At 36.2% G+C, this 27,151-nt stretch overlaps 1 protein-coding gene across 1 annotated transcript; it reads right to left on the bottom strand.

Moving 5' to 3' along the window:
- Window positions 1-261: 261 nt before the first annotated feature.
- On the bottom strand, window positions 262-9,422 carry LOC123665622 (mannose-1-phosphate guanyltransferase alpha). The gene is given in 9 exon segments (XM_045599897.1): window positions 262-433; window positions 1,258-1,401; window positions 5,321-5,441; window positions 5,753-5,911; window positions 6,724-6,820; window positions 6,967-7,202; window positions 7,984-8,152; window positions 8,626-8,824; window positions 9,383-9,422. Coding segments are annotated over 9 exon segments (1,266 nt in total). The 3' UTR covers window positions 262-332.
- Between the last annotated feature and the right edge of the window lie 17,729 nt (window positions 9,423-27,151).

The raw sequence follows: 27,151 nt of genomic DNA on the forward strand, positions 1-27,151 counted from the left end.
GGTCAGCCGGGTACCCAGTAATGCGGAATGCCAATACTAATCGATATTGTATTTTTATTTTATATTTATTTTGTCCTCATTACGTTTTTACGCTGTTATTTATGCACTGTCTATCCCGCTATATGACACTCTCATAACGATTGGTTGATAGCAAGAGATCTCTTCTAGTGATAAGTCCACCTTCGCTATTAACCACTACTTACTAACTATATATATTAATCAAGGGGCGTGGCTAGGCTAAGTGACAAAAATGAGTCACTATTTTCTTAACGTAAATACATTATAAGTATACATAAACACTATCAAGTAATTGATTTAATAATATTTCTGTACTATAAAATAATTTCGTGTTTGAAACTCCTCGTGAGATGTTTGTGTGGTAAGACAATTGAGTTCAGAAGTATCGTCTCGGGCGGTACCACTACGCTTGCACCTGGAAAATAATTAATATTTTACGTAAAAATAATTTTTATTATTTTCAAAAAAAAAAAACGACTTCAGTTTACCGATTAGTATAGTAATAAAATATTAGGGTATTATTCAAAAACCATCCGTCAGATATCGCTTAAATTTAAATGGGACCAACCGACAAGCACCGGCATTCGATTGAAAAAAAGATTGATCAAAATCGGTACTTCCATATAAAAATACAGTCTAATTGAGAACCTTATCTTTTTTTGAAGGCGGTTAATTATAATTAAATATTTGAGCCTCACATTGATAATAGAAGGTAATTTTCAAAACAATTCATCTCCATTTTTTCTCATTTCCACTTATACTACCTAAATATTTCAATAATTATAAAAAGGATTTTTTTTTATAGGAACAAACTTCAAATTGTGTTTAAGGAATTTATATCATCATCATCATCATCATCATCATCATCATCATCATCATCATCATCATCATCATTCCAGTCCTATTGCAGTCTACTGCTGGACATAGGCCTCCACAAGTTCGCGCCAAAAATGATGTGAACTCATGTGTGTTGCCCATAGTCACCACGCTGAGCAAGCGGGTTGATAACCGATTTGAATTTATATTATGTTACACTTGATTTGATAAAATTGTTTCCAACAGTCCCAATATTACAAATTTAATGGTGATTACCAAATTTTAAAAATTACCTCCTATATTAACAAAAAACGTGATTTTTTTATGTAATGTTACAACTGTCACCAACTGTTGACTAAAGATCTCTCCAGGAAAAAAAAAAACAAATACTTAAAAAAAAAAAAACAATACAATAATTCTAACCTAATATTGTGATAGAAGGGTTGAGCCTCCCATCGTTGTTGAAAAGCGGAGTATTGTCCATTTTAGCGAAGGGTTTATTGGGGTCTGGATCTGAAGGAGTCCCTTCGACACGAGACCACTCGCCTACTGAAGCGTCTTGACCAACTGGAAGGAAATAAAGTTTGTTATCTGAAATATATTTGATACACTAATCCTAAACTGCAACATATGTGTATTAATGGTAACGTATGTATTTATCTAAAAAACTTGTCAATTTTCTATCTTTAGAAATAATTTGGTCTATACCATCAGTAAAAAAAAAAAAAAAACGATTGTTCTTTAGACCACACGACTGAAGTAAAACTTCTTTAGCTCCATCTACTATATGATGTATATATGAGAGAAAGAGAGAAAGAAAATGTGTGCTCGCACCTCTCTCTCTCACACTCTCTCTCTCTTGCCCCTACAGTAATACACGAAACGTAACTCTATCTTCTATCTTCACTAACGTATTACTCTCTCAACTTCCGTTCGCCTCGCTCGATCACACTTGTCGTAACGCTCTCATCACGCATTCGCCAGCTTACTGTCCAAGTCAAGCGTGCGTAAAGAAGTTCTACTTCGGAAATTAACAAGGTATCGTTTTTGATAAAATTATGTCTAAAAAGTCTATGGTCCATCTATCCTTCATATTGTTACGTGTTAGGGTTCGAAGGATTTGGAGAGAAAGACCTGCTGACACCAACACAAAGCACTAGGTTCAAACACTAAGCACTAACAATGTCCTATGTCGTAGCCAATGTCGTAGGTTTCGCTGGTACCACTCTTGATCACTAGTTTTCACTTTGAAGTCGCCTCGAAGATCGCTCAAACTGAACTGAACTCGCTCGCCTACCTGCGGCTATTTATATCGGCCGACACGAGGCCCAGACCATTCTGGAAAGTTCGTGCATGTACCCGGTTTTCGAGACTATACTTCTATATTGTTCCACAGTAGTTCCTCTAACGCCATCTAGTATTGAGTAGAGAGTTTCATGCTATCGCTGTCTTTGTGTGGTTTCAATGGTTACCGCTAGATGGCGGTAGTTTCATTGTGTGTTCGTAACACCACTCCCCTCTTAGAGATGCTCGACCCGAGCATCGTTGTTACTGCCATGGTAACGCGCCAAACGGTCTATGTGTACCACTTTAAATTTCCTTTTAGGTTGCTTTTGAATCCTGTAAGTCACATCATTCAGTCGAGTAACTACTTTGTATGGGCCGTCCCACTTGGTCTGCAACTTTGGAGATTTCCCTTTCCGGCGGGTTGGGTTATGCAGCCACACCAGTGACCCTTCCTTGAAGCCGCTCGTGTTCGATTTCCGGTCGTATCTGGTTTTCATGTTCTCGCTTGACTGTAACCCATTTTCCCGAACCAAGGCGTGTATATAGTGCAATTTTTCCCTTAAATCGCTGACATAGTCTTGTACGGTATTTGGTTCCTCCGGTGACCCTCCAGTCAATAGGTCTACTGGTATTCGTAATTCTCTACCGTAATTGACATACGCCGGGTAGCTTTTATGCTCTCATGCTCGGCGGTTCGGTACGACAGAAGAAAGAGTGGTATACTTGTCCCAATCCTTTTGTCTGTCGTCTACCAATTTCGCCAAATGTCTCTCAAGGGTCTGGTTAAATCTCTCAACCATTCCATCAGACTGTGGATGGTACGCGGTGGTCCTCGTCTTATGCATGTTCAAAATTCTGCACACTTCTTGGAGTTCTTTTTGTTGCTTTTGTAATTCTTGCAATTTTAAACTTGTTTGCTCTTGTAATTCTTGCAAAGCACCACGAATTTCAGCCTTTTGTTGCGTTTGTGATTCTTGCAATTTGAAATTTGTTTGCTCTTGTAATTCTTGCAAAGCACCACGAATTTCAGCCTTTTGTTGCTCTTGTGATTCTTGCAATTTGAAACTTGTTTGCTCTTGTAATTCTTGCAAAGCACCACGAATTTCAGCCTTTTGTTGCTCTTGTGATTCTTGCAATTTGAAACTTGTTTGCTCTTGCGATTATTGCAAAGCACGAATTTCAACCCTTTGCAGCTCCATTAATTTAATTAAACTTCCTAATTGAAGAGCCACTTGAGAGTCTGTAGAAGCTATGGTGCCGCTGGTGGGCGTGGTAAGGTGGCCGGATCCAGTGGGCGGGGCTTGAGACAAAGTGGGCGGGGCTTGAGACAAAGTGGGCGGGGCCTGAGCCCTAGAGGGCGGGGCCTGCGTCCGAGTGGGCGGGGCCTGCGTCCGAGTGGGCGGGGCCTGCGTCCGAGTAGGCGGGGCCAGAGGGGCGTGGTCAGTGGGCGGGGCATGATAGACGGGGCAGTGGGCGGGGCTTGGTCCACGGTGGGCGGAGCTTGGACCCCAGTAGGTGTGGCCTCCGCAGTTCGTTGTGCCTAGGTCCTGACGCCCTTGAAGTCCTTGAAGTCTTCTCTCGGAGTTAATGGCATCTCCAAATCCCACTTCTGACACCAGTTGTTACGTGTTAGGGTAACGTGCCAACACAAAGCACTAGGCTGAAATACTAAGCACTAACAATGTCCTATGTCGTAGCCAATGTCGTAGGTTTCGCTGGTACCACTCTTGATCACTAGTTTTCACTTTGAAGTCACCTCGAAGATCGCTCAAACTGAACTGAACTCGCTCGCCTACCTGCGGCTATTTATATCGGCCGACACGAGGCCCAGACCATTCTGGAAAGTTCGCGCATGTACCCGGTTTTCGAGATTATACTTCCATATAGTTCCACGGTAGTTCCTCTAACGCCATCTAGTATTGAGTAGAGAGTTTCAAGCTATCGCTGTCTTTGTGTGGTTTCAATAGTTGCCGCTAGATGGCGCTAGTTTCTTTGTGTGTTCTTTCTTTCTTGTCGATCCTATCCTCGACCCTGCCCAAAAGCTCTGTACTTTACTCACCACAGGAACATAATACTACCATTATGTATCAAAGAAGCCAAATCACTCCCATCGTTCAAAAGATTAGTTAAAATACATTACCTTAATACTGAGAGCGATTCCAATTAAATTTATTTATTTATTAATTTTTATTATTTTTTTTTATTTATGGCGAAATTGATTGTAACTGCTATGAGATACTGTTGTTATATTTATTAGTTTATTTTATTATATTAATCAAATGTATATATATATGTATTGCTTGTAAGTATTAATGTGTACATATTTGTATGTAAGTTTATTACAATATAACTGCACCACCTACCCGATCCTCAAATAAATAGTATTCAATCCTATTTCGGGTTGTCTGGAAGAAATGGCTAACTAGCCATAAGACCGCCTCTTGTACTACACATTCTTAAGTTGTCTGTATTATTATTATTTTGTATTTGCATATTGTGGTGTACAATAAAGAGTAAATAAATAAATAAATAAATAATACTAATTGTGCAGTATTATTTATTTTTATCTTTTATTTATTTATACTCCATTGGACACCACAGCCTTTAACACATGGCTTCCCAAGTAACGAAAGACAACCCAGACAAGCCAAGTAACGGAAGATAAATTTATTATTAGCTCAAGACAGGGTACAGGCTACAGGCAAATATATATGTACATTAATTCTACAGGGCGCTGTTGGTTGTGAAGCGTTTATTTATTTACATACCAAATATATGCAGTAGATATTATTTATCTGTGATCTTCTATAAGTAAGCACCTATAGGTGCTTCACCAATCGAGCCGATCCAAATTTTGTCCAAGATATTTCCTGCTGTGTTTTTACCTTTATATTATAACTTTTCTGTTGTCATTTCCTTGGTAAACAATAAATACTTAATAATACTTCAAATGAGGTAAGGCACATCAGGAAATTTCCAGCTCATAATCAGCCCAAATGGTACTGCTTTCAAGCAGTGTTGAAATCCTGTTGGTGAGTAAGGTGACCAGAGGGAAGAGGCGGATAGGGGCGGCAAAACGCTTCCGATGCTTCAATTTTTTTAGGCGTCTATAAGCGGTCATCGTTTACCATCAGGTGAGCCGTACGCTTGTTTGTCGACCAAGTTGTATAAAACTAAATTATATTATAAAGTAACTCACCAACGGAATACATGACAAGCGCATGTTCCCGTATAGTCGCGTTGTTCAGTACGATTGACTCCTTGATTCTCACTCCTGCCTTCACTATCACTCCAGCGCCGATAGACACGTTTGGACCGATCTATGTAACAATAATAATCATCATGATCTTTATATACGATACATTATACAATTCATAGATACGTGATATGTACAATATACAGATATGTGACTTAAAAGTGTTGAACTACATAGAGTTAATAATTGTGATTGCTCATTAACGGAAAAAAACCGACTTCAATTACATAGAAAAATAATACAACATTGGTAGACCTCTCAATAAAATATGTACTGTAATCTTCTAGATCGTTTTACGGTTTGAAACAGACCAAATGTAAACCAATAACACAATAATACAGTAAAATATTTGATAAAAATCATACTATTACATACCACAGCGCTACTGTCGACAACAGCAGTGGGATGTATGAACACATCCGGTATAATATTGCAAGGAGAGTGGGTTAATCTTTCTCGGTAGAGTTCCAAGTAATGACGGTTGGCGTATATCGCTGACCCCGCAGTTTTCACTTGTGACCACCAATTTGATACCTAGGGATATGTATATAACTCTTGTAATAATGATAATAAGAATAATGATGATGATTTATTGCGGACAAAATAGTCCAGTGTTAGTAATTTAAAAAAAAATGTGTGTCCAAAGTGTGTGTCTGTTCCGACACGCGACTGGAGTTCACTCCTTAAGTACGAATACGATTATTTATTTAAAAATATATTTATATCGCTCTCGCAAGAAACGTTGGGTGGTAAAACGTCACTCTTAGGCCAGATTTCAGTATCACTGCTCAGAGCTATTATTTCACACAATTTCACTCTCCACATTTTTATACCATAAGCTTTATATTTTTTGTTAAGGAGTAAACTCCGAAAAAAGAGGAATTAATGTTTTACATACTATTTGAAGTTTGCTAATGATTTACAAAAAAATATTATCTCAATACAAGTTTTAGATAAATACAATTAAAGCAAAGTACATTACAAAACAAAAACTAACAACACAATGTAAATCTTGTAATCTTTTGAATATTTTAGGACTAAATTCATATTTCTTTTATGTATTTAATAATCGATAAGGCCTCCTTTTGTTGTTTTTATTATTATTACAATTTTTTCTCTTGTAATGTTGCTTATCTTGGTGTTTAATAGTTATTATCATTAAAAAATGAGTCTAAAAATGTTATTCTTTAGCTTCGTTGAAATAATCTAAACTATGAATAGGTAATTATTTATTATTATTACAGAGGACCTGACGTAGAGCATAGTTATTATAAATACGATCCTTTAAACCAGCTTGACAAACAAACATTTATAAGATAACAGTTTTAACTAACAGTGATATTAACCTGATTTGCATACAACTTGTTAGTGCCAGCAAGGGGTGCCAATACATCTTGTTCCCACGACATATAACCGGGGTGGGGACTGCCATGACCGTTACCACTAGAATTATACATTAAAATATTGATGTTTTTTTTTTATCAAAACACAAGCAACAGCTAACATTACTGAAATGTGTCTTATATGATTATATATGAACATTTCTCATATATTTCATGTCATGTCAAAGTTTTTATATAATTTAAAACTTTATTTATATAAAAACTTCTTACCTATAAAACCCATCCTGCTTCCGTTGAAACGCATCAGCCATCGTGTGGAACACTTGCAATGAACACACATACACTCCGCAATTGATAAGTGTTGATATATAGCTACTAGGTTTTTCAACATAGTGTGTTACAGATTTAGTAGTTGGTTCACGAACCATGCAACCGTAGTGCACCGACTGCTGTCGAGTTGCTTCTGTTCCCATTATTGTTACCTAAAACATAGTAATTGATGTTATTACAGTATATACAGTTTCACATATTAGAAAAATTGTCTGAAAAACGCCTTTAACATTTCTTTCCTCAATTGTTATGTAAGAATTTTTTGACAGCTACGTCAAAAAATAATTTTTAAAAGCCTTTTTGTCAAAAAATACTGACCGTTCTACGGAAAAGGTGTAAACACTTTAGTGGAGCACCACTAGAGCGTTCACTCCTCAAAATATTTCCGTCTTGTAGTATTCTAGCACTACGCCAAGTCTTAAAGTCCGTTTCCTACCTCGTGCCCTCTCCTTGTTAGTTGAAAATGTTTAGAAAGCGCTTTTTTAGTTAGTGATAAAATCTAAATTCTTGACTAGAAACATTGGTACATATTTAATGTAAATTTTTAATTAATTAAAATTAAACCTTGTTTTGACACCCAACCAGACCGACCCTTTTTTTTCGCTGGGAACATGTTTTACGCACCCTGCCGACGAGGCCGGCTGGAGTGTATGACTCCTGGCCAACTCAGACTACTCACTAAAATCCAACGGTGCCCTCATCGTCATAGCAGGGCGCGACATCGCTTATTATTATTAATCAATTAAATTATTGATTAATTAAAATTTAACCTTGCTCTCTAACTTACTCACCACAGGAACCCAACAAAACTTGAGAGCAGCATTTAGCTGTGATCTTTTGTAAGGTCGAGGTAATAACCCAGACAGGCTAATCCAGATTTTGAACAGGGTATATCCTGTACCCTACCTTCATAAATAGCAATAATAAAATTACCAAAGCATTAGGCCTTTCTTCATGGAATTCCCACAGTTTTTTAAGAGGAAAGTCGGCACAAACATCACCATTAAGCAGAAAGAAGGCAGTGGGATTTCCCGCTCTGATTTGATCTCGGAAATGGTAGAGACCTCCTCCAGTCCCAAGGGGAGTAAACTCTTGTAGATATCTGTAAAACAAATATGGTATCATTACAATTATATTATATAGGTATGGGTATAATAAAGCAAGAGATTGTTGGTTTGATTCAATACTTTTGGGTTTCAAAAAAAAAGAGAAATTATAAAGAAAAGGTTAAAGGCAAGAATTTTTGAAGCACCAAACACATCTAAGAAGCTAGCGTAAATACCTCTTGACAAATTAGACGTTAGAAGTAATAATTAGTAAATTAGATAGTATAGATTTTAATTTTTTTACATTTCTTAATAACAATATAAGAAGACACATTGATGCCATCATATTAAATTATAAAGCTAATTAATATTAACAAAACAGAAATTATAAGCTTTTGCTCCTATACCTAGGATTGTCTGGAGATCACTGATTTAGAGATAGGGCAGTCTCTTGTTGAATTTTCATTTAACTGTTGGTATAAAACCTTATTGGTGTACATTAAATAGTATACACAAGTAAATATTCTACCTTATTATAACATGGTATTCTTTCTGCATCTCACTGATAAAAGGCGCCATTGTTGTTGTGGTGTAGGAGCCAATGATGAGAATCTCCTTACAATCTGCAAGTTTTGTGCATGCTGCTATGTGATGCTGTATTAGTGGCAAACCAGCTATTGGAAAAAGTGGCTTTGGAGTATCTAGCGAGAGAGGACGAAACCTTGTGCCTGGAAAAAATAAAATATATAAATATTACTCATTCTTAACAGATTTTTCAGTTAAGTCAAAAATAGATTTACGCAGTATGTTTGTAAGTGCAATACACACTTAAATCGACATTACAAATATACAGCAGTTTTAATTAATTGATTAATTATAGTTATTGTGAAGTTAACACGGATTAAGAATGCACATTAAGGTGAGAATTAGCAAGTGCTCAACCGTTACTATATTAAAAAAAAAAAATATCAGTCACCTATTCTGCATAATCTACTGAGATTTCAAACTAACGAATTCTTTGGAAATTTTGTTTTTTTTTTCTTTCTTGAATCTCTTTTATGGAAAAGTTATAAATAATTGTAAACGCAAGCTTATAGCATGAAGTTTATTGTAACAATAAAAATTTAACAAATATCTAGTTATTTTAGCGTTTTCTGTTCAAAAATATGAATTTTGGCACAGTTCTTTTCATAATAATAGGCATATAATATAATATCCACGCCTTGGAATTCATATCAGATTGATAAAAGCCGGTGACGTCTAACTATTCAAATTTAAAAATTTACCTTTTTGAGGTCCACCTATAAGTATCACAGCTTTCAACATTTTAATGAGTCTATCTACGAACTTATATATTATTTTTAAATGTGTTCGGATTTGATATACTAATTTTATTTAACTTTTATCGTAGCGATGTAATAACCATAACCCTTTTAACGAATGTTGGCAAACAAAGATTAAAATATACACGTCAGTCAAAGTTAGTAAAGGTGACAATTGACGTTATACAGGCGCGTTCCATCTAAGGCCTACAACGCCATCGATCACGACCGCTGAAATTGCCGTTCTACTAAGTCATTAAGATAAACAAAGCCGCGTGTTGTACTTGTAGATGAATTTTATAGGTGGAATGCATATTTGGCTGCTGTAAGGTGTCATTATAGCGGCATGGAAAAAATGCAGCTGTGGGGGTTATAAGTGAATATTTCGTGAGGATTGGAGTAAAAATTGATCCGCGACTTGACTTCATCCGCGTGGAATTTAACAATGTTTATTCAATTCATAGAGTTATAAAATAAAATAAAAAATCTAAAATAAAAGTAGTCTAAGTTACTCTTTAATACATCTGTGGCGGTTTCTATCTCGCGACATACAAAATAAGAAAACTGACGTATCCTACATCGCGATAAGTTATCAGAGCGATTGAGTATATATACAAGAACCCGACAACAATCGTTGGGGGCCGGTAGCCCACGACACACAACACCCGTTTGATCGGAAGATCCTCCCTTTTCAATGATGGATAAGGAACTATACATCCTGTTCCCCAAACGTCTATTTATATTTTTGCTTATTTAGTAAGAACTACCAACAGAATTACATGTTTAAAAAAAATACAATCAGTTATATGCCAAGGTGTTAAATATATATATACTGACTAGCTGACTCGGCAAACGTTGTCTTGCCACTAAACGCTATTTAAAAATAGGGGTTGGTGGTAGAAGGGTGAAAATTTGGGTTGTATGTATTTTTCAACGCCAAATCATAATAAAATAAAAAATAAATAATTTATCTAAAATTAAAAAAAATTTTAGGGTTGGACTATCCTTAACATTTAGGGGGATAAAAAATACAAAATTTCATGAGAATCGGTCAATCCGTTTCGGAGGAGTTTAACTACAAACACCGCGACACGAGAATTTTATGTATTAGATAATTCCTCTTAAAGGTAGTTACAGCATACGCTTTAGACAATTAAGTCATCTGTATCTTTAAAAGATATAAACGTCAGCTATCTGCCAGTGAAAGTCACGTCAAAATCGGTACAGATCGGTTGAGACATTAGCTGGATTAAAATGTACCTTTATTACATAAATATGAATTTAGTAAAAAGCAGTTATTTTAATATTACAAACAGACACTCCAATTTTATTAATTTGTACTTATGTATAGATATATAATAATTATTATTCATATTTTAATATAGGCAATTAGGTATTCTCAATTCTAATTATTCAATGCAGCCGCAAATTATGCACTGTAACAAACTTTATCAATAAAATACAATAACAAATTAACAATGTTAAGTAACGCCCTTGTTACTAGATGGCAACGACCTCAGTTACATCACGCTATTCTAGTTATGCAGGCGAATGAATATACCAATTATAATGAGAAAGAAACGAGAATGGTACTAGTAGGCTACTACTGTATAACACATCTGGTGGTATACTGGTATTTAGCGTTTAGTTTGGCACACTCTTCATTAAGTGTCCTTGCTGTATCTATTGACCGGTTGCTTTCAAAAGTCTCAGGTTCAATACGACTCTGTATTCATCTCACTAGAATAACCATTATTGTATGCAAAGTCCCTCTTCTTTTGTCTTCCTTCCTTTCTTTTCATCTTGCCGTCGTGTCGTCGCATCGTCTGCTTCGTGTTATCTTGGCGTACCTGTATAACTGACATCTATCCCTTAGTACACTTTGTTAACGCACTATATTTAACAAAGTTATATTTATTCATAGTTTATGCTGTTTCTCGGTTTTTGATTGATCCCAATATAATTCATGTATCTTAATCGCTTTTGTTTATAATTTTATCACATTGCATACGTTTTATTTGTTAACTTCAAACATGATGAAGATCTCATATAAATTGAATTGTAACGTTTTACCCCTGTCTTTCTGTGTACAACTCTCACGCTTCTAACTAATTGTTGAAAGAACTTTATTCATTAAATATTTAAGTACCAATGCACTAATTTTCATAGAACTTAACCAGATAGGAGCGGAGCGAGACGAGGCGGAAGATGTGAATGGATAGAAGATATAGCAATAAATTCTCAAAACCATTTTCAAGTACGGCTAAACGTGCTAATATATAACGATAACGACCGGGACCGACGGCTTAACGTGCTCTTCGAGACAGGGTGGGGAAACCCACACGGACTACATAAACACCGACACCACGGCAAACATCTATATCGCCAATACAATACTGTGTTTGTCATATACGGAAATCGAACCCGCAACCGCCAACGCAACAGCCACAAACCAATGCTATGACCGTTGTGCCAACGCGTCGATCCCCTGATTCAACAAACTGCAAATGAATTCTATTGATACAATGACAAAATTAAATAATAAGTTCTCAAAGTTTGAATTGAGACCATTTTCGTGGAAGGTCAAAGCAATTAGCAATTTCGGGTTTTTCTTGTATAAATTATTCAGTAAACAAAAACCTGTATTTATACAAAACGTTATATAGTATATAATTTTCATTGTTTTTGTTGATAATTTAGAAAAGCCCCAACTTTATTTAACCACGTAAGCGATAGAGTGTCTATTCTATCTGTACCATGTCCGAACAATTTGCTGTCTCACATAGGCATTTTGCCTGTTCGCGTCCACTTAGTGCAGTTGGCAAGTTTGAAGAAGAACATAATAATGTCCCAGCACTAATTTCTATGAAAATTTTATTTACTGTGTTCATTATATAGTCTATTTAAAGATTCAGTTTTGTTCGAAACATCTTGTTATTATTTTATTTAAAGACAAACTTCAGAATTAGGCGATTTACCCAGTTTGCGTCCATAAAATCCAATTTGCGTCCACCCGCTGGACCACTTCGCGTCCACCAGCTTAGAAAAGGAATAAAGAGGTGATATTTTTATGATAATGTAAAGAGAGGTTGGATTTTAATAATTTATTTATTGAAGAATTATAGTTATTTAAAAATCAACATATTAACATTAATAAATCATTATATATCCGAGCGCATAGGCGGTGGATTCGGCACGGTAATCCCAGAGACTACGATGAGTTTTCTATTCTACGTAAGCGACAAAAGAAAATCCAAGCAATATGTTACGATTCGTATCAAGAATATATACAAATAAATCTTAAGAGGAACCCTAAATACCTGTGGTCATACCTAAAAACATTACGTAGCAACAACACAGGATATCCCAACGTACTAACATTGGGTGACAATTCTTACCGCTGTGAAGCGGACGCCTGCGAAGGTTTCAGCCGTTTTTCCGAAAGTGTATTTCAAAAACCAGCTTCTCAATATAATCTCCCACCACTAGCAGAATCAACTGATACAATTCATAGGCTGAGCGTTTCTGAGGATGTGGTTTTAAAATTGCTAAAAAATATTGATCTTAACAAGGGCCCAGGTAGTGATAAGATCCCTCCAACGTTTATAAAAAAACTCTGCTTCTTGCCTAGCTAAGCCGTTGACCTTAATTTTTAATCTTTCTTTGAACGTTTTTGGCACTTTTCCTAGTATCTGGAAAGAAGCGTTAGTTATACCCATTCATAAAAGTGGTTCCCGTGGTCGGATTGAGAATTATCGGCCAATCTCAAAATTAAACTTATTTTGTAAAATCTTCGAAAAATTAGTATACCAATCTATAAGTCCGTTAATTCTCTCTTCGATCCCGGATGAGCAACTTGGATTTATGAAGAGGCGTTCCACTGTAAGCAATTTAATGGTATTCACAGATTACATCTTTTGCTCAATGGATAGTGGTATTCAAGTTGACGCTATATACACAGATTTTGAAAAGGCGTTCGACAGGGTTGATCACGTAATTCTGTTACACAAGTTGCATGCCCTGGGTATAAGAGGTGACCTTTTTAGATGGATAAGCTCGTACGTAACAAATAGGAGTCAAGCCATAACTTTGGGAAGAGTGCAAAGTTCTTACGTTTCAGTTATTTCTAGAGTTCCTCAGGGGTCTATACTGGGTCCATTACTCTACAATGCGTATCTCTACGATATTGGTTCATGTTTAACTTACTCTAAATTTATAATGTTTGCCGACGACAAGAAGTTTTATTTAAAAATTAATAACATCACTGATTGCCACAAAATACAATGTGACCTAAATAATCTATACACATATTATTTAACTAATCGTATCACTGTAAACACAGCTAAATGTCATCAAATTACTTTCACTCGTAAAAAGAATCCTATATTATATACTTATGCTACAAACAATGTCCCCATCGTAAAAGTATATTCTATTCGAGACCTAGGGGTGATACTAGATTCCAAAACGACTTTTATAAATCATATCGATACAATAATTTCTAAAGCATATAGTCAACTAGGTTTCATATCACGAGTTTGCAACACATTTAAAAATATAGGTTGTATCAAAAGTTTATACTTCTGCTTCGTTCGAACTATATTGGAATACGCTTGTAGTATATGGGCCCCTGTATACAATGTACACATCGACAGGATTGAATCACTCCAGAAAAAAATTATAAAACTTTTAAATTTCAAAAGTTACAGAATCTGTCACACCTATGTTGATTCATGTAAACACTACCAAATTGAATCCCTATCCCAACGTCGTAAGCAGTACGATATTATCTTATTGCATGATATCGTGAGTGGGAAAATAGACTGCAGTGAGCTTTTATCCCAGATTGAATTCCGAATACCACCAAGACGCTCTAGACATATTAAACCATTGTTCCATACACCTCGAGTAAGAACTAATTACGCACGTAACTCGGTCCTCTGCCGTATTGTCAATACGTATAATACGCAGTATCCAAACTTAGACCTGTTCTACCTAAGAACGAAGACGGCACTTAAAAAAGAAATCAAAATGATGCATTTTTCATAGTATCATCAAAAATATTCAAAACCAGCACCTACAGATTTATACACAAACCCACACTAATACACCTTCGTTTTACATGCACACCTACACGAACACGCATTCACCTTTTCATGTCTTACACTCACCTCTAACTGCAGTGGAGGGGACGGAACATAGCCATTTACTTTTTATTACTTTCTGTTATTTTTTAAATATAGTGTCTAGTTATGTATTTTATAAAGAATAATATTTTTATATATCAGTGTGATCCTATTTTAGCCATATTTGTACATTATATTGTAACATACTATTGCAACATAACGCTGTCGGATTGCCTATTAAATAAATAAATAAATAAATAAATAAAGAAAATAAAACACCTATTTATAAATATTGATAGAACTTAAAATTTAAAAACAAATTAGGTACCTATGTAGTAAGTAAATAGTAATTCCACCTTTAAAATTCAACAATAATCTGTTCCGTGAATTTTAAAGGGATGTAAGTAAGCTAAAGATCAGCCTGCAATCACAATCACAGCAGCCTTTCGCAGTCCACTACTGGACATAGGCCTTCACAAATTCACTCCTGTGTTTTGCCCATAGTCACCACGCTGGGCAGGCGGGTTGGTGATCGCAGGGCTGGCTTTGTCGCACCGAAGACGCTGCTGGCTGCCTTCGGCCTGTGTATTTCAAAGCCAGCACTTGGATGGTTATCCCGCCATCGGTCGGCTTTTTAAGTTCCGAGGTAGTAGTGGAACTGTGTTATCCCTTAGTCGCCTCTTACGACACCTACGGGACGAGAGGGGGTGGCTATATTCTTTGATGCCATAACCACACAGCACCTCCTCGGAGGGGACTTGTCACTGCCGAGCGTTATCACCGCGATGCTCGGTGACGACGAGTCCTGGAAGGCGATGGTCTCCTTCTGCGAGACAGTAATGTCCCAGAAGGAGAACGATGAGCGGATGAGAGAGGAGGCCGCCGACGAGGCCTCCGTCCGCAGGCGACGAACGGGGGTGCGTAGGAGGCGCTACTTAATGCGTTTCCAGTAACGCCCCTGTGCCCATGTCGGGCCGGGATGGGAACCCGGTCCTGCTAGACATGGCGTCGTCGGGATTGTTCAGAGGTGAGCCGGACAGTCCCATGGAGGAGAAGTCTGGTCTTTTCGCCGAGGCCAGCCTGTCGCTGGAGGTATCCTGTTGCCTGCAGATCCGGGACCCTCCAATTAAAGCGGCTGAAGGCTCCCGCAGGGGTTTTGGTCGGTAGTGCACCTCCAAGTGCTAAGCCGACATACGGTACTAGGAATGCCTACCCGGGCATCCTGGATATCACCCGTAAATGGGTTACCCTGCGATATCAAAAAAAAAAAAAAAACCACACAGCACCACAAAGACCAGCCTTGATTAATAATAATACACAAACTTGAAATTTGGCAGGTAGGCTCCTTATAAGACGTAAACATCCGTTAAGAACGGATTTTACGTAAATCGACCACTGAAGGGGTAAAACGGGGGTTGGAAGTTTATATGAAAGTCCTATGTTTTTGAAGTCAGAGACTTGAAATTTAAAATGTGTGCTCTATAGATAGTGAGGCAGTGTCCAAATAACGTATCTTTAGAAATCACCTCCCTTTTGGGGTTAATACGGGGGATGGTAGGTTGACTCACTCATCACGAAATCTCCGAAACTATAAAGGCCACAAACTTGAAGTTTGGCAGGTAGGTTCCTTATAGGGTGTAAACATCTGTTAAGACCGGCTTTTACGAAACTTGACCCTTAAGGGGATAAAACGGGGGTTGGAAGTTTATTTGAAAGTCCTATGTTTTTGAGTAAGAGACTTGAAATTTAAAATGTATGCTTTATAGATGGTGAGGAGGTGTCCAAATAATGTATCGAAATCTATATATATAAAAGAGAAAGGTCACTGACTCACTCATCACGAGAACTCAAAAACCGCTGGGACCATCCAGTGGTTTTTAATCCATCCAGGATGGACAAAGATGAAGTTTGGTAGGTAGGTAGATTATAGTAAGTAGGCGTCTGCTAAGAACGGATTTTCCGATATTCCACCGCTAAGAGGGTTTAATTGGGGATGATAGTTTGTACGAAACATAAACAGCAGCTATAAGTTCGCCTGATAGGTTATTTATACTGCAGCCTGAAAATAAAGCTAAAAATGTGGTGTATAGAGAGGTTTTATAAAAATAACTATTAAATTATACTAAATTGTGCCTTTTAAAAAGTTACTCAGTGTGATAAGCATTTCAAGTGACTGAAATAAAAAAAAGTTTGCGTTAAACATCTTAATATAAAACAAAGTCCCCAAAAGCGTATGTGGTCGATTCCCTCAAAATCTACTGAACGGATTTTCATGCGGTTTCACCAATGGAGAGAGTGCTTCAAGAGGAAGGTTTACGGAATGAATAAGCCGATTTTGATGAAAGTTTCACTGGAAGTTTGCCGGTAAAACTTTTTGAAACACTGATTTCAACGCGGGCGAAGCCGCGGGCACAGCTAGTCTATAATATATGTAAACGCGAAAGGTCACTCATCACGAAATCTCCAAAATTATAACATCTAAAAACTTGAAATTTGGCAGGTAGGCAGGCTCCTTATAAGACGTAGGCATCCGCTAAGAACGGATTTTATGAAAAACGACCCCTAAGGGGGTAAAACGGGGGTTGGAAGTTGGTGTGAAAGTCCCATGTTTTTGAAGTAAGAGACTTGAAATTTAAAATGTATGCTCTATAGATGGTGAGAGGGTGTCCAAATAATGTATCTTTACAAACCAACTCCCTTTTGGGGTTAAAACGGGGGATGGTAGGTTGACTCATTCATCACGAAATCTCCGAAACTATAACAGCAATAAACTTGAAATTTGGCAGATAGGTTTCTTATAAAGTGTAAACATCCGCTAAGAACGGTTTTTCGATACTCGATCCCTCAGGGGATTAAACGGGGGTTGGAAGGTTGTATGAAAGTCCTATGTTTTTGAAGTAAATGACTTGAAATATAAAATGTATATACGTATATATAGATGGTGAGGAGGTGTCCAAATAATGCATCGTAATCTATATATATTAAAAAGAAAGGTCACTGACTAACTCATCATGAGAACTCAAAAAACGCTACAGGGTCAATCCATCCAGGATGAACCCTCCAGCCATTATAGTTAGTAGACGTCCGCTATGAACGGATTTTGCGATATTCCAGCGCTAAGTTGGGTTTAATTGGGGTTAACATATTTGTATGAAACATATACAGCAGCTATAAGTTCGCCTGATAGGTTATTTATACTGCAGCCTGAAAATAAAGCTAAGAATGTGGTGTATAGAGAGGATTTATAAAAACAACTATTAAATTATACTAAATTGTGCCTTTTAAAAAGTTACTCAGTGTGATAAGCATTTCAAGTGACTGAAATAAGAAAATAATTTGCGTTAAACATCTTAATAGTAATGCATAGCTTCTTAGCCACTCGGATGTAGTCGCGGACAACAGTTTTAGTGTATTATAAAACAAAGTCCCCAAAAGTGTATGTGATCGATTCCCTCAAAATCTACTGAACGGATTTTCATGCGGTTCAAGAGGAAGGTTTACGGAACGGCTAAGCCGACTTTGGCGAGATTTTCACTGGAAGTTTGCCGGGAAAACTTTGTAGCACACTGATTTCAACGCGGGCGAAGCCGCGGGCGCAGCTAGTCTTATATATAAAATTCTCGCATCACAATGTTAGTTAACATACTCCTCCGAAACGGCTGGATCGATTTTTATGAAATTTTGTGTGCATACCAGGTAGGTCTGAGAATCGGCCAACATCTATTTTTCATACCCATAAGTTATAAGGGAGGAGGGGCATTAAGGGGGTTAGGTTAGGTTAGTTTAGATTATGACATAATTATATGGCAAAACAACGTTTGCGGGGTCAGCTAGTTTTATAAAGTTTTGAGTTTTATTAACAAGTGAGTTACACTTAAAGTTAAGAGTTTTGAAAAATATTTACAGTTCAGGTATTTGTTAAGTTTCTTAGGAGTTTTCTGAACTGAATCAGCATGTAAACATCACAGCTGGGTTAAGGCCAAGTCCATGGACGTACTTACCCTAGGTCCTAAAAGGCTATGGCCTGGAGCGGCATTCTGGGCGATGTGACGCAAGTCGTGTACGAGGGGCGGTAAAAGCCGAGCATATTAGGAGATGAAAAATAATCTATATCTATATTCTATACTATTATAAAGCTGAAGATTTTGTTTGTTCGTTTGTTTGTTTGTTTATTTGTTTGTTTGAACGCGCTAATCTCAGAAACTACTGGTTTGACTTGTAAAATTCTTTTTGTGTTAGATAGCTCATTTATCGAGGAAGGTTATAGGCTATATACCATCACGCTAAGGCCAAAAGTAGCGGAGCACCAATGAAGAATGTTTCAAAATCGGCGGTTCTTTTTTCCTTTTGAGAGCTTCCGCTGTGTGCGCTGTGAAACAGTTAAAGTTTCGCAAAAATCCAATTCGCGACAGCATATATCTATCTTTTAAGGTTGGCGCACTATAACCTTTTTTATGCTAACCAAGTTTGTTCTAAAATAATGCATTATCTGCGAAGAGGTTTTTATAAACATGATATTATTCCTTATCTAAATAAATACGTTATTCATTACAAGTATTTCATTTAAAACAAAATAGCCTTTTACATAATTCGATTTCAATGAGTATCTCAGGAGATATCGCAGTTTTAAAATAACATCGCAGCAAAATAATGATCAAGTATTGCGCGCGCCTCTGTCCAACGCGGACAAAGTCGCGCGCAGAAGCTAGTATTATATACGACATTTATTGGCTATAAGCGAAATTTACCTAAAGAAACGCCAACCGAAATATAATGCGTATTGTTATAGCATTAGTTTCATCGAGTATTATTAAAATTACAATTTACAACATTGTAAAAATTGAATGAGTAGCTTACAAAAAAAAGGTCAGCCGAATTTTTTTTATTAATCAGTTACATTAATTATTAATCGATTTATTTTAAAAAGAAAATATTTTTTCCGAAAAATCACATCCAGCTGCATTGGTATTTCCCTTCATTTATGGAGTGGCAAACTTAATTGGCCCGGGGCGCTAAATCCTAAAATTCGCCATTGTTAAAACCTGGTATTTATGTTCATAAGCGATTCCTGTTGTTCACGAACCGTAAAAGTTTGATCACGACATTTTCTAAATTTAATATTAAATTTTGAATACTACGTGTTCTAATTTAACGGTAAGTAACCAAAACGAACCGTTTTCTGAATATAGGAACCGAGCACCGGGAGATGGGTTAAAGCTTTAAACCACAAACTGCTCTACTGCTGTTTGGCGGATAACTTTCTTAGCACGAGGAATCATCAATAAAATTTAATTTTTCAAAATAAACTCGGTCATGTACTGGCAGTATCCAGTGATTCCCTGCGAGCAATACGTTAGTTACATAATGTTTTCTTTTTCAAAGAAATTCTATTATAGGTAACTAATATAAAAAGTTGTTTTCAAACGTTAAATACTGTGCTGTGTGGCTACGGCACTAAATAATTTAGCCACCCCCTCTCTTCCCGTGGGTGTCGTAAGAGGCGACTAAGGGATAACAAAGTTCCACAACCACCTTGGAACTTAAGAAGCCGACCGATGGCGGGATAACCATCCAACTGCTGGCTTTGAAATACACGGGCCGACGACGGGCGGCAGCGTCTTCGGTGCGACAAAGCCAGTACTGCGGTCACCAACCCGCCTGCCCAGCGTGGTGACTATGGGCAAAACACACGAATTCACGTTATTTTTGGCGTAAACTTGTGGAGGCCTATGTCCAGCAGTGGACTGTATAGGCTGTAATAATAAACGTTAAATACAAATTTTATTTTATATTTATTGGAAAGCTCATTTCACTTTAAGCTTGTTTCACTTGTTGAAGCACCTCCTTCCTTGTTATATTTCGTGATGTTTTTCCGCCCCCCGGGCGTATAAGTAAATCCCGTATAAGTGAAAGCTTTGAAAATGATCTGATATCATGGGCCACCAGTATTCAGTGATTCCCCGCAACACATTAATTAAGGTCGTCTGTGTAACGCTAACTAGTTATGGGCAGCCCATTCAGTAGATTCTTTCTAGGTTGTCTCTTTTGCGTCTGAGGTTAATTAATAAGCTCTTTGAACCTTTAATTCATCTATTAAATAATTGAAAAAAAAGCATATTTCTATGAAATCTATCAAATAATAACAATTTAGTATGTAATTAACGAGAAAATTAATTTAATTTATCTTATATTATATTTAGTTACATTTTATATTTTTTGTGTATTTTTCGAAACTAAAATTTCTCAAATAATTCTCAAATAAAACTTCTCACGAATATAAGCATCACAGCAAGTGGCTTGAAGTTTGAAAAAAAGAAGATTAATATAAGGAAATTAAATTTAAAATATTCCAGTATTAGTTTGTAAAAATTATTTGAATTAAATATTTTCACACTGTAATGTACAAAGTACTGCAAGTAAAACTATGAGCAATCGCGTTATTTTATAATGATCTATTTGTCGACACTATTTTATTGAAATACGAGAGACCGGGAAAGTACCTCGACCTTACAAAACAACACAGCTAAATAATATTGCACTGAAGTAGTCTTGTGTTCCTGTGGTGAATATGAATATATTGTTGAATATAGCCAGAGCTTCTGGCTACCATATTTTTTCTAGGTTAGATCGACAACGCCTTTGCAATGATTCTGGTGTTACAGGCGTCTACAAGCTACTATAATCACCGGTATGAGCCGTATGCTTATTTTCTGACCCAGTTGTATATAAAAAAGACTAAATTTATTATATTAATTACAGGAAATTTAAATTACCTATGTTATGAATATTTTTTACGTAGAACGGCAAAATGCCGGCGATTATGTATAGGTATAACATCAAGTTTGATAAAAATATTATAAAACTACTTAAAATATATTTTAAAATAATACTGTGAATGTTATCAGTATTCAGAGCTCATTTCCTGCTATACGTTAACGGAAAACATAGTGAAAAAACTGGCAGGTCTTTGCAAAATTCTAAAATATTTAGATATTAAATTGTGCCAATTTAGCTTCACATCGTAACTAGAAAAAACGTCCGAAAGTTTACCATATATGCCTGATCCTGTTATTATGCGACTGGTCTGTTCGCGAAGTTTACAGTGACCTTGTTTTTTTTCTCTAGGGAGTTATGGGTTCGATTCCCGCCCCGAGTCTGGTTCTCTGGGTCTCTTATGTATATTATATAGCTTTTATGTCTATTTTTTAAATTTTCATTTATAAAAAACGTATTGTTAGTAACATAGGCATTAATTTGTTTATCTAAGTAACAGCAAACCATGTGTTGAAAATTGCATTATTGCAACTATATTGTTTTTATATATGATAAAATTTGGTCTATTTATTTTTTAATTTTACAATATAATATAAGTAATTAAAACATAAATAATTTCTTTCATGTTATTATAATTAAAAATTTAAAACTAAGATTAAATTAAAAGTCATGAGACATAGGTATATTGTATATGATACATAGGTATATGGTATGTGTATACTAGCTGCGCCCGCGGCTTCGCCCGCGTTGAAATCAGTGTGTTACAAAGTTTTCCCGGCAAACTTCCAGTGAAAATCTCGCCAAAGTCGGCTTAGCCGTTCCGTAAACCTTCCTTTTGAACCGCATGAAAATCCGTTTAGTAGATTTTGAGGGAATCGATCACATACACTTTTGGGGACTTGGTTTTATAATACACTAACTGTTGTCCGCGACTACATCCGCGTGGCTAAGAAGCTATGCATTACTATTAAGATGTTTAACGCAAATTATTTTTTTATTTCAGTCACTTGAAATGCTTATCACACTGAGTAACTTTTTAAAAGGCACAATTTAGTATAATTTAATAGTTGTTTTTATAAAACCTCTCTATACACCACATTCTTAGCTTTATTTTCAGGCTGCAGTATAAATAACCTATCAGGCGAACTTATAGCTGCTGTATATGTTTCATACAAATATGTTAACCCCAATTAAACCCAACTTAGCGCTGGAATATCGCAAAATCCGTTCATAGCGGACGTCTACTAACTATAATGGCTGGAGGGTTCATCCTGGATGGATTGACCCTGTAGCGTTTTTTGAGTTCTCATGATGAGTTAGTCAGTGACCTTTCTTTTTAATATATATAGATTACGATGCATTATTTGGATACCTCCTCACCATCTATATATACGTATATACATTTTATATTTCAAGTCATTTACTTCAAAAACTTAGGACTTTCATACAACCTTCCAACCCCCATTTAATCCCCCTAGGGATCGAGTATCGAAAAACCGTTGTTAGCGGATGTTTACACTTTATAAGAAACCTATCTGCCAAATTTCAAGTTTATTGCTGTTATAGTTTCGGAGATTTCGTGATGAATGAGTCAACCTACCATCCCCCGTTTTAACCCCAAAAGGGAGTTGGTTTGTAAAGATACATTATTTGGACACCCTCTCACCATCTATAGAGCATACATTTTAAATTTCAAGTCTCTTACTTCAAAAACATGGGACTTTCACACAAACTTCCAACCCCCGTTTTACCCCCTTAAGGGTTGAATTTCGTAGTAAAATTCGTTCTTAGCTGATGTCTACGCCCTATAAGGAGCCTTTCTGCCAAACTTCAAGGTTGTAACTGTTATAGTTTCGGAGATTTCGTGATCAGTGATCCAACCTACTATCCCCCGTTTTAACCCCCAAAAGGGGTTGCTTTCTAAAGATACATTATTTAGACACCTTTTCACCATCTATAGAGCTTACATTTGAAATTTCAAGTCTCTTACTTCAAAAACATAGGACTTTCATACAAACTTTCAACCCCCGTTTTACCCCCTTAGGGGTCGTTTTTCATAAAATCCGTTTTTAGCGGATGCCTTCGTCTTATAAGGAGCCTACCTGCCAAATTTCAAGTTTGTAGGTGTTATAGTTTTGGAGATTTCGTGATGAGTGACCTTTCGCGTTTATATATATTATAGATTTACATAAAACCTTCAACCTTGAGTAAATTAATGCGCAATATTATGCAATATACATTTTAACATATTAATAAGCTAATGGAGTATAAAACACATACATAAAATTAATATTTAGATTTTGCCAAGGAATTCGACACGAAATGATTTTAAGTTATTTTTTTATTATTAAGGGAAAATCGTGGGTAAAACCAGTCATAAAAGCCTTAACATTGTTTCTACTGCTATGAGATTACAAAAATCTAAATAATATAAAACAATGCTCAAATAATATAGCAATTATTACAGTAATAATTGTGTTTGCAGGCAAACGAAAAAAACCAAATTCAATTATATCGACAAGTAATACAACGTAGGTAGACAAAATAATTGTGTTTGCTCACAAACGAAAAAAAACCGACTTCAATTTCATCGACGAGTAATACAACGTAGATCGACGAATAGTCAAGTAACTACGCGTTATCAAAGATAACTCAAAAAGTAGTTATCAGATCTTGATAAAATTTATATGTGACGACGTGATAAACATCAGCTTTCGATTAAATTAAAAATTATCAAAATCGGTACACCCAGCAAAAAGTTATTACGGATTTTCGAGAGTTTCCCTCGATTTCTCTAGGATCCCATCATCAGATCCTGGTTTTCTTATCACGGTACCAAACTAGAGATATCCCCTTTCCAACAAAAAAAGAATTATCAAAATCGGTACATCCAGTAGAAAGTTATGCGGTATAATACAACGTAGGTCGACGAAAAAAGCGTCAAGTAAAAACGCATTATTAGATATAACTCGAAAAGTAGTTGTTAGATCTCAAATAAATTTAAATAGGACCAATTGGCACACACCACCTTTCGATTAAAACAAAATTTGTCGAAATCGGTCTACCCGGTCAAAAGTTCTGATGTAACATACATTTAAAAAAAAAAAAAAAAAAAAAAAATACAGTCGAATTGAGAACCTCCTCCTTTTTTGGAAGTCGGTTAAAAATGTCAAGTAAATACGCATTATCAAACATTACTTCAAAAGTTGTAATCAGATCTCGATGTAATTTAAATATGACCACATGATAAACATCGGCTTTCGACTAAATTAAAAATCATCAAAATCGGTACACCTAGTAAAAAGTTATGGAGATTTTCGAGAGTTTCCCTCGATTTCTCTGGGATTCCATCATCAGATCCTGGTTTCCTTATCATGGTACCAAACTAGGGTACCTTTCCAACAAAAAAAGAATTATCAAAATCGGTCCATAAATGACGAAGTTATCCCCGAACATACATAAAAATATATATATGGTCGAATTTAATTATTGGTCGAATTATTAACCTCCTCCTTTTTTTGAAGTCGGTTAAAAATGTCGATAATTGGTGCATTAGGACTTAGAAAGTCTTAGCTTTTAAGTCCCGGGAAGTCCCAAAACCTCAAAACTACTTAGAATAAAATTAACCCAGAGTGTTTTACCTGCTGTATGTATAAATTAATAAAACAGTATACAGAGGTCGGTATTTATTTTATTTACACTACAACTAAACAGGTGTTTATAGCAGCAATTTATGTTATATACAACATAAATAGCTGTATGTATGTAATATATATGTATATAAAAGGTGAAGTGCATTTTATTAGAAGAAGTTTTAGTTTACGAACCACAGATTATCTAATACATTAAATATAGTAACATAATTATGAGAACATTCCATTTGACAATTTTTTTACTACACTGTGGAATAAGTGTTCTTGAATTTCTATTTTCTATGGATACAGGCTACCTGACAGAGTTCTGCTTTTACAGGTTTTAGTTTTAGGATATACCTACTACGAAAAACGCGTTTAATGATATTTATACCTATCGGGTATGTTTTAGATAAAATTATACTCTGAAAAAAGAGTTAAGGACTCATTAGTCTTCTCTCTTATTAAATTATCGCTTACGCGCTTCAGCCTGTAATATCCCACCGCTGGGCATACACCTTTTTCCACATGTAGGAGAAGGATCAGAGCTTAATCCACTACATTGCTCCAATGCTGGATGGTAGATATATTCCCTAGTATGAGTAACGATCGCTATCATATTTCGGAAAACAAGCGTGAGGCTGCAAAACCAGAAGCACCACAAGCGCGTTGCCGGCCCTACCCCCTTTCCCCTCAGGAGCTCTGGTCACCTTACTCACCACAGAAACACAACACTACTTGAAAGCAGTATTATTTAGCTGTGATCTTCTGTACGGTCGAGGTTACTTCCCCATTTCCAAAGAAAAACTTGAAATACTAAGTGAGGTAGTAAGGTGACCAGAGCTCTTGGGGGGATTGGGGATTGGGTCGGCAACGCGCTTGTGATGCTTCTGGTGTTGCAGGCGTCTATAAGCTACGGTAATCGCTTACCATCAGGTGAGCCGTACGCTTGTTTGCCGACATAGTGACATTAAAAAAAAAAAAAAAACTTTCCCCAAAGAAAATATTTCATGATTATTATTCTCTTTATACCTAAATGAACTAAAAATTACAGGTAAATTCTTATATTTAATATTAGTACTGACTTTGTCGCACCGAAGACGCTGCTGCCCGTCTTCGGCCTGTGTATTTCAAAGCCAGCAGTTGGATGGTTATCCCGCCATCGGTCGGCTTCTTAAGTTCCAAGGTGGTTGTGGAACCTTGTTATCCCTTAGTCGCCTCTTACGACATCCACGGGAAGAGAAGGGGTGGCTAAATTCTTTAGTGCCGTAGCCACACAGCACACCTGCGGTCACCAACCCGCCTGCCCAGCGTGGTGACTCCATAGTCACCATTGCCCATGCAAAACACATGAGTTCACGTTATTTTTGGCGTAAACTTGTGGAGGCCTATGTCCAGCAGTGGACTGTATAGGCTGTAATGTAATATTAGTAGTCTTACGGTCCTGAAAGGGTTAAAGTGTTAGGGCAAGTAAGTTGCATTATTAGGTTATAATATCGATTCTGATATCGCAATTAAATGGAAAATACAAACTATCGAAATTAAAGATAGTAAAATTAATCTCTATACAAATAACTAAATTGAGCGTGTCTGTTTGAAATATTTAAATAACCGCTTTTTACTAAATGCATATAGATCTATACACGGTACCTATACCAAAATATATGTCTCTCTGTCTGTTTGTTCCGGCTAATCTCTGAAAAGGCTGGAGCGATTTTGACGGGACTTTCACTGGCAGAAAGCTGATGTAATAAGGAGTAATTTAGGCTACTTTTATTTTAGAAATTTATTAATTTTATAACTGCGAACTGAAAAATACCTTTTTTGTTAAATTTCACGCAGACGAAGTCGCGGGCCCAGCTAGTTTTAAATAGACGTAATAACCGTGTTGCAATTTCGAAAAGAAATTAAAAAAACTAATATCGATAGTTCTAGAATGGACAGTAATTCGTGGCTTAGATTCCGTTTTAAAAATGGAATCAATTGGAATCCGGTTGATTACAATTAATGTTTATTTCTTAAACGAATGCACTAGCAACATTTACACTAGCTCTGTTTGTTATGCGTTCGCCTTGCATGCGTGCAGTCTTTTGTTTTTTTTTTTTTTTTTTTATTTTTTTTTTTTGTAAGTATCGTGAGTATAGTGGATTTTTGTTATATTTCTTGTGGATATTAAATTTCTTTTAAAAAAAACAACGCTG

This window comes from Melitaea cinxia, chromosome 24 (assembly GCF_905220565.1).
Source record: "Melitaea cinxia chromosome 24, ilMelCinx1.1, whole genome shotgun sequence".
NCBI classification, from domain to species: Eukaryota; Metazoa; Arthropoda; class Insecta; order Lepidoptera; family Nymphalidae; genus Melitaea; species Melitaea cinxia.